General features: G+C 34.8%; 1 protein-coding gene across 1 annotated transcript; it reads right to left on the minus strand.

Moving 5' to 3' along the window:
- Positions 1-1631: 1631 nt before the first annotated feature.
- Positions 1632-4456, minus strand: LOC130729593 (GDSL esterase/lipase At5g14450-like). Its single transcript, XM_057581398.1, has 5 exons — positions 4176-4456; positions 3578-3784; positions 3299-3471; positions 2408-2696; positions 1632-2061 (listed from the first exon to the last, which is right to left on the minus strand). The coding sequence occupies exons 1-5, from the start codon at positions 4423-4425 to the stop codon at positions 1811-1813; spliced, it is 1170 nt and encodes a 389-aa protein (XP_057437381.1). The 5' UTR covers positions 4426-4456; the 3' UTR covers positions 1632-1810.
- Positions 4457-9306: the final 4850 nt, after the last annotated feature.

Here is a 9306-nt window from a genome sequence, read left to right on the forward strand (position 1 = left end):
CCAACTTTAAGTTTGCCATGTGGAATACACAAGATCAAAAAATCAACAGTCTTCTCCTTTCTTCCTCAACCAAGTAGGAAATGCTGAGATCCTCGGCCATGACACTGCAAAAGAAGTTTGGCATGCATTGCATGTCGCTTATAGTTCACTAAACAAGACACTTGAACTCTGCTTCCGTGACGAATTGCAACTCATGTGGCGTGGTACTAAGCTGGTGAATCATTAGGGAAAATAATATTGTACTGTTTGTGATCGGTTAGCCGTGATTGGAGCCCCTACCACCAATGATGACAAGGATCACAAGTTTATTCGTGGTTTGAGATCATATCTCATGCGAATTTCTATACAAAACAACTCGATCGTGTGTCATTATCGTTGTTCAGAGATGTCCTCTCCAAAGCCGAAGGACTTGCTATTTTTCAAAGCCTCCCTTAATGATTAAACAATTCCTCCACCTGTAGCCTTCGGTTCCCACCATTAGTAACACAATTCCTGTGAAAATCATCAGCCACACAGTGATGGTAGTTCAGGTAGTTCTTGTGCTGCAACCGAGTTTGTACTAGTTATTTTCAACGGTTAACGAGTCTGTAACAATTATTTTCCAAAATAGGTCAAAGCTGTCAGCTTCATATATAAGCTCGGCTTTTGTGAATTCATCATATCTTAATTGTAAGAGTTCAGTTCATTGTTGTTCTTCCTTCAAGTTATTGGTAAATCGACAAGTTAGTTCTTGTTCTTGAAATCTAATTTTTTTTCTAGTTGAAAAATCTAATTTGAGTAGAAAACTCCAAAAACCTGATCCCTTAAATTCAAAACGACTCACAAGATCCTCTAAATTTAACAATCCCAAGGGAATAATAATATTGAGATTGATGATAAATAAATTTGTGAGTAAACACATAACTAAAAGTAAAATATAAAAGAATTAAATTATGATATATAGGTCGAGTTCTTCATGGTATTAGAGAAATGTGTAGACACGAGTTGGAGAATCAATCTTATTTGAATTCACTGGAACGGTAATGATGCTGCGGATTGACTTTGTTAAGAGGGAGCTAACTAACATACGACTAGTCTTATGAATTTTGATAGGCCTTCTATCGAGCTCGAGACCTTACTATTGAAGGATTCTCTTGCAGTTCCTTAGTTTTTCTTTGTAATTTTATTAATTTTCCGAAGCATAAAAAAAACTTTTACTAAGAGAATCTCCAATGCTAGTTCTTATTTCTTAGTTCTTAACACTATTCATGTGGGCCCGTATTGCCACATGTGTTTAAGCAACTCTCAAGCAATTTTGCTCCAACCACTATTCATTTGGTCCTACCAACCACATTATTTATACTTTTTATTTTTATAAAATAATAAAACAAAACTCATAAAGTAATAAAGTAATTTAAATAAGAGAGAAATAATTAATATTTTAAGTTAAGAACTCAAAAAGCAAAACTCCATATATAAGAACTGAGTTCTTATTTATTAGAACTAAGGAGTCCATGTCAGCACCTCCAATGGTAAAGTTCTTAATTCTTAACTCCAAAATAAGAATTAAGAACCTTACATTGGAGATGAGATGCTCTAAAGATGTATATATGAAATTCGGATTGCATGCATGAAGTTCAGAGACTCCTGAATTTAGTGAAATGATAAGCCTATAGTCATCAAATAACACGGTTTTAATTTAATGATATTACTTTGTATAGTAAACTGGTTAAATCGGATCCATTGAATCTTTGATCACAGGACAACATAGAGTCCTTGACTGTACCAGATGTACTAGAGACTTCTAATCGCAGGGAATCCGGGTCAATTGCTAACGAGTTATTTGACATGAGTGTGTGATGGGAAGTGGTGGATCTGAAAAAGAACCATTGAGTATTCGATTGGCAATCCAGCGATTTGCTGCTTCAGTGTAGTGCACGCCATCCCAACTGATGTACTTGGAAGGATCCTCACAAGGACCAGCATAAATTTCTTTACCATTAATTATTTCTTTCTTCCCACAATTCACTTGGTGACCATCTTTATAGTAACCACAGCATATCTCAGAAGGCTCAACAAATCCTGAAATTCAAATTCCATAATTATTAAGCGGTTAATGTAATTAAATCACTTTGAATATTCTTGTAGAAAATTGTTCTGTATCGATTTGATGTCCTCTTCCATGTCATATAAATTAAATCTAATGGTGTCATGTTATTTTAAAATTACTTATTCCATAAAAAAATCACAAATCACTTATGTGTGACAAGTTTTTCCGTTAGTTATTGGATTACCAATTAACATTCGGACCACATTTGTTCTATCTAAAAATAAAGGGGCTTAAATGAAATAATTGTAATTATAGGACCAAAATCAAGCATTTATGGTTAAACTCACTTTGAATGGTGGGGAAAGAAGTCATCATTACCTTCTTTTTTGGCATTACTGATGAGCTCATACTTAGCGGAGAACATGTCAACATACATGAACGAGGCATCACGGAACTGAACCCTTAATTTGTCCACTTCAATCTTGAGCTTTGTGTTAAACTCTTTGGCCATGTCGTTTTGATAGTTCACACAGCCGTTTTGATCAACATAACCAGGTGCTTGAGTAAAGTTGTTAATGGCATTGTGCACGGGCATGTCCACTGGAAGACAACCAATGGGGCCTGTGTTGTGTATCCAGAATGTCCTTCCTCCTAGCCAATATATAAACTAACAAGAAGGCTCTTAATTAATTAGCACTTGCTAAAGTAAATTAACCAATCATTTTTTTTAGTCTAATAGAATGTGTTATGTCATAATAAGTAGTAAAACCTAAGTTTTTAGTAGGGGTGCTAATGTGAGTTCGACCCGCTGAACCAACCAGCTTAAACCCGTGAAACAATTCAGTTTATGAACTCGCATACCTAATCAAACCGGCGAGTCAACCCACCAATTCGATGAGCCAATTCGCAAACCAGCCTATCTTATTTTAAAAAATGTATTTTAAATGTTTTTGTGCGGGTTTTGGTGGGTTTCATGAGCAGACCCGCCAACTCACGAACCAACTCGTCAACCCACAACTAAGCGGGACGAGTTGACATTTCTAACTCATTATTCTACGGGTCAACTCAACTCGATCTACTTTAAGCATTGAAAGTGATAGACGGGTGAGCCCGTTCACACCCCTACGTTTTAGCGATCGATCGACCGTAAGCACAACCTTCTAAATTTGAAAGAAATCTCTAATTATGAAATCGATTTAATTTCTAATTAGAGAGAGATCTCTAATTAATTTTCTAATGAACACAATTCAACTAGCTTATGTCGCTTACTCGGATTTGATTTGTAAAAACTTCCACAATGTCTGAGATTGCTGTGTGAGAATCTTCCATGCCCACCCTGCTAATAGCAGCACCGATGTCATTTTGCCCAATATCAAATGTGTAGATAGCTTTGGCTAAGTCCTCTGGCCTGGGAAAGTGTCTTCTGTAGGAATTTCCTTTTGCTGCAAATCAAAGACGTGCACGTTTTTAAGTGACTACAACTTGAATTTAATAAAACCACTTAATTAAGCTTTAACATTATGTAGATACATCTTAGGAAAAATTAACCTTGGTTGAAGAACTTTGCTGTGCTTGTCTTGAAGTTGTTAAACTGTATAGTTTGAACTTCAAGAGTAAACGGCGTGCCGTTTTCGAAATAGGTTTTGTTTTGTCGCATAATGGTTGATGACCCTGCAGCAAAATTTGCACCGTGCCTATAACTTGTTCCGATTGAGTTTATGTATGCACTCAAGTATGGGAAACCAAGGTGCTTGGCTGCATAAACAAAATGTGATCTCCCATCATTTAATTGAATAAGATTTGGGGAAAATCCTTCTATAATTAATTTTAAAGATAAAATCAATTACTGTAACAAAACTTGTGAGTGTCAGAGTTGAATATGAGTAAGAATAAGTTGATTCAAATATGTTATAAGTAACAAGTATGTTTTATATAAGATCTGTTGACTACAATTGCGGTCGTGACATTAAGATTTTAAAGGTTTGGATAATGCTATGTGACACGAGCGTGTTGACGCACGATCCAACACGACAAATAATACACGTGTAAACAATTGGCCGTGTTGTGATGCTGCCTAAAGAGCAATGTGCAATATAACACTGCTCTTTACCGAACTATAAAAACAATTAGCCAATGGATTTCTCACCAATGAAATCGATGATGAGACGGCCATCAGAATATCTGCCAACAGCTTCATGGAAGAAAGTCTCACCATAAGGCAGAGTGGCAGGGTAAAATGCAGCTGACATGCAACCAGTATCTGAATTGGAGTCACCAAAGTTGAAGATTGCGGAAAAATCACAAGGCTTTGTTTGTGAGGATTTGAGTTCCTCAGCTTGCATACTCAGAAAAAGTGAGAGTAAGATTAGAGAAACTAACTGTTCGAGGGGCCTCATTGTGAATGCACTAAGATAAGAAGCATGTATTTTTCATAAAATACACAGCATCAGGGTGTGCTTATATACTTGTTTTTTGGATCCTTTTAGGTAATTAACTTAAAATAATAACAGAGTCTATCAATTGATTAATTAATTAATTAGCGTGCGTACCCAACGGCTAGAAGTAACGTGGGTTAGAAGCATTGGGACCTGAAATGGAAAGATGATGAAATCCTCAAATCTACCTTATGTCTCCCCATCATTCAAGATTTGGTCGCATGAATTGAGAATTCTAATCCTCTTAATTGTGGTTCGATTGAACCAAATTTGATTATTCACGGTCTTTATCTTCTGAAAAATATATTAATTGATACTCTCTGAGAGATAATACTCTCTAAGAGATAACGTAAAATTTGTTGATATCATTAATATGGTTCACATTTTTATAATTATATCGATAAATCATGTTTTTACTTTATTTCTCAAGTGTTAAAATTAATTTAGTTCAAAAAAAAATTAATTTGAAATAAAAAATTTGTAAAGAAAATCATTTTAACTTGTGAACAATATATTTTATTTTATTTATGATCACCTTTTGAATGTTGATCACTATTTCAAATTTGAGATTGTCATAATTAAAACTCTTTATCCCTCCTTCGGTTGTATTATGTGTGAATCGTATCGGAGAGTTTTTCGCACACTCTATGTACGTTGCCAGCTGAGCTCATAGGATAATTTTTGTTTTGGTTTTAATAACCACAAAAATTGTCTACTAAGGTAATCATATTCAACCCAGCCGACAAATGTGATAAAGAACAAATGTCACTTTCTAAAAAAATGTCTTTTAAAGATCGAATTCTCAATGTCATAAATTCAAACACACTTTTAAACGTGACAAAGACCTGTTCGATTTTGATAGGATATATATTTTTTTTTTTTTGAAATCAGGATATATAATTTAATTATGAAGAAATTTTATGGTAACATGCGAGTTATATAATATTATGTGGCGGTGGTATATATGTTCACAAGGCCCATTTTCTTCATAAATTCTCTTAAGCCACATATACAAGAAACGTTTCAAGTAAACTGTAAAAGTATTATATTTACCGAAAAAAATATATTAAGTATTATAAAAATTATAACAGCTATGATTATTCATGGCGCGCGCGGGACACATGTGATGTTTTTAAAAGAAAACATACATAAATTGCGGCCTTTAGAAATATTTTAATCCCATGTGGATCAATGACGAAGAGACTTAGCTCAAGAAATGCACATTCTCATTTGAAATGTAGGGTAATCTATTAAGATTGAATAGTCAACTAATTAATACATCGAATGCTATAAGTAATCTCTGACACATTTACTTAAATGTATATTTATCTCAATGAATTTGTCTGGCATTTTTTTGACTTCAAAATAAAGGTTCAAAAATAAAAATGGATGTTGTGAATCACAGCTATTCATAAAATATTGTTTTGATTTTTATATGAGGGGACAAGACCCGAGTAATGATATATACACACCTCATTTTTCAAACACTTCATTTCCACCTCTTTTTATTTCTATCTCTCTCATCTTATTATCTATCACATCTCATATTTTCTCTCTCTTACTTTTTCTTTTCTTCCTATCTCTCTCACCATTCCACCTCTCCACCTCAAAAGAGAGGTGTGGAGGAAACATTACTCGACAAGACCCTATGGTAAGATTAACTTTATATTAATTAAAAGAAAGAAAGGGAAATGTCCTGAAAACTAGAATTGCCACTAGCTACCAGCAAGTGGACAATCCAATACATAAAGAGTGTGAAAACCACAAAATAGAGCGAGATAGAGAAGTTAGTTCAGGAGTCGATTCTCTTCTCCCATCTTGTGTTCTTATTCTACATGACTCTATTTTTGTTTTCTTTAACGGATGTATACTAATTTAGAAAATAGTTGTTTTCACAACAAATGACTTTTCTAATTTAATTATTTACTAGTGAAGAAACTTCCAAGATGGACCCATAGAGGAAGAAATTTTCGTTTTCCAAAAATAAGAAATTCTCTATTGACAGATGCTATATTTGTTCGGTAGACGTATGATATTATAATTTTCTACAAAGGCACAAGAAAAACATCATTTTCCAAAAGATTTCCATTCTCTTATAACTAGATTCTTCTTTAGAATAAATTATTGTCATTCAGTTTTCATGACATTTTAAGTAAAAATTTCTTAATAATGGTGAGGAGAGTCTGATGTTTTTTTTTGAACGTACGTGAGTCTGATGTTAGAAAGGGAAAATATGCCAAAAGAAAAAGTTGTCCTAGTATATAGCTCCAAAATTTAAATCGAAACAGTTATAAAGAATACATCTTCAACCACTTGTAGGTAACTTATTTTTCAATAATTATAGTTGAACTCAAGAAATCCGCATTCAAGTATGGTTTTGTCTAGCGTGGTACATTTGGAAAGTGAACCACCGTGCTTCACTTTTCCTAAATTAAATCATGGCCCTTAGATATATATTTATGGTCCGTTTGGTGGACATGATAAGCAAATAGGATGTGATAATATTAATCTTATTCTGCTGTAATATTTTGTTTGTTGTGCCAGCAGGATAGGATAGCACTATCTTATCCCTTATCATATCCTATATATATCATGTGCAAAAGTTATTATGAGGGGGAGACTTAGGATAGAAATTATCCTGACATGATAAGATACCAGTTAATGAAGATTATAATTTTTTTTTTCAAATGAAAATTTGATACATTTTTCATTGTTTCTACCATATCCTATCAATATCATGTTCACCTCAAACGCAGGATAGGATAAGAGTCTATACTGCTCTTATCATATCCTGTCCTTATCCAATCATTTATCTCTTATCCTACCTTGACCGCCAAACAAGCCCTTAAATATTTAAAAGTCCAGATTTCATAGAAAAAAATCTACAATGTCTAAAATACCCTCTACCATCTCCCGGCTGCAAATCCTTCTCTGTTCACCCTCTCTCCCTCATCAAACTCAAACCCCACGCGACACCTTTCCTTCACCGACGGCAGTGACAGCGGTGATGATGGATTTGGGGGTGTAAGGATTGTTGGTGATACCAAATGATCCTTTCAACTACACCTTTCATCTCATATCTTTGGCTTTTCTCTCATCCCAGATATCCAGAAATTAATGTACTAATGAAGAAAGGGTGGAAATTAAACAACATGAAGAATTTAATTATCATTCCAGTTCTTACATTTGATTTTCACTTTCCATTGTCAATATTGTTTTATTTGATTTCAATTTCATGAATATTGTTTGAAGAGAGCGATGGTGAGGGAGAGTAGGCAAAGATGAATACTTTTGGAATATTGTAATTGTTAAAGGGGTATTTTTCGTGGTTTATAGAAATAAGAGTGTGAACCACCGTGGTTCAGTTTGAAAGAAACTCATGGTAGACGCAGCCTCAAGTATGTGTTTAGTTGATGTTTCTGACTGCTACTAAGAACTAAGTGTAAAAATCATAACTTTGTTTAGCAAAAGTTTTGGACTGCCACAAAATTTAATTTGGGTAAAAAAAAACACATGTTCAGCGCGCGGTGGAAATTGGGATATAGAATATAAAAATCACATAGATTACGTGGTCAAGCTACATGATGGAACTCAAAATATTCAATGACGAGGTACTCAATGACAAATAGTAAACATTTGTGGACTGGGCGAGACCCCTAGGGCCCTCGCCCAGGGATACTTGCCTCAGGGCGACACGCGAGCCAGGGAATTGGGCCTCCCCTGAGAGGCCCAACCGGCCCACTGAAGACAATTAGGGGCGCCAGGTCCAACCCCTAGCCTATAAATAGGGGGCGGTTACCAATTGTAAGAGACTCTTAGCTCATTTGATAAATAACAAACTTAAAATTCAGTTACACTCTCTCTCTCTAAGCGGTTACACGCTCTTTCTCTCTCTAGACTCTCTCATTGCAATCCTTTTACTCTAGGTACTATACTTTCTTCCTATGTTCTTGGCTGGAACAATTTAGAACATATTGGATCAATTAAAAAACAAACACAAGCTAGAATTCAATAACTATCAATTGGAACATGATTTGATGTCTTCATAATGAAAATAATTAGAACATATATTTTTATCATTAGACGACATTTATAAGTTATAACCAATTGCAATAAAAATTAAACAGAAATGACAACCCTAATATATGATCTAATCATTTAATTATTATGTTGTTCTATCACATGATCCAACACTTTTGTCCTTTTTACAGCTTTACCTTTAAGGTTATGAATAACTTCTTCAATCTTCAAAATCCATTTTTCAAGAGCATATGCAATGTCTTCTACATGTCTCTTTTGATCCTCGTTGTCATGAATTTTTTTGCAGAATTTTCAACCCCAAGAATCGCCTTAACTTCTGCTTCAAAAGCTCAGAGATCTCTGACCGGCAAAGAAAACATACCCAATTGACGCTTGTTACAATCACGCAGAATACCACCTATTCCACTCTTACCTAGCTAGATTGCCTAAAGACGAACCATCCACATTAAATTTTAATATACCCTCCGGAGGTGGATTCCAGGTTTTGGATCGAATTCTTTCCCTTGATAAGGATACTCTCAGATCGGGGAAGTTGCAAGCAAAATCAGAAGCTAAATACGCTCATTTTGGAAAATTGCTCCACCAAGCCTTAATCCATCCCATGATTCTTGTTATATGCCAATCCCAAACCGATTCCAAAGAAAAGTGCTCATTTTGGAAAACAACTTTATTCCATTCAATCCACAATGGCCAACAAACGGAATAGGGGATTAGATCCCAAAGGGATGGGTCAGAAAGTGAACACAACAGCGACCACTCGAGAACCAATTCCTTTATCGTCTTTTGGCTGCACCATACTGA

The sequence above is a fragment of the Lotus japonicus genome, chromosome 1 (genome assembly GCF_012489685.1).
Source record: "Lotus japonicus ecotype B-129 chromosome 1, LjGifu_v1.2".
In the NCBI taxonomy this organism is placed as follows: domain Eukaryota; kingdom Viridiplantae; phylum Streptophyta; class Magnoliopsida; order Fabales; family Fabaceae; genus Lotus; species Lotus japonicus.

Coding starts and splice junctions, on each gene's coding strand:
- LOC130729593 (XM_057581398.1), bottom strand. CDS start 4,425: ATGAGGCCCCTCGAACAGTTAGTTTCTCTAATCTTACTCTCACTTTTT. Junction 3,785..4,175: donor TCTCATCATCGATTTCATTG/GTGAGAAATCCA, acceptor TTGTTTATGCAG/CCAAGCACCTTGGTTTCCCA. Junction 3,472..3,577: donor AGCAAAGTTCTTCAACCAAG/GTTAATTTTTCC, acceptor TTTGATTTGCAG/CAAAAGGAAATTCCTACAGA.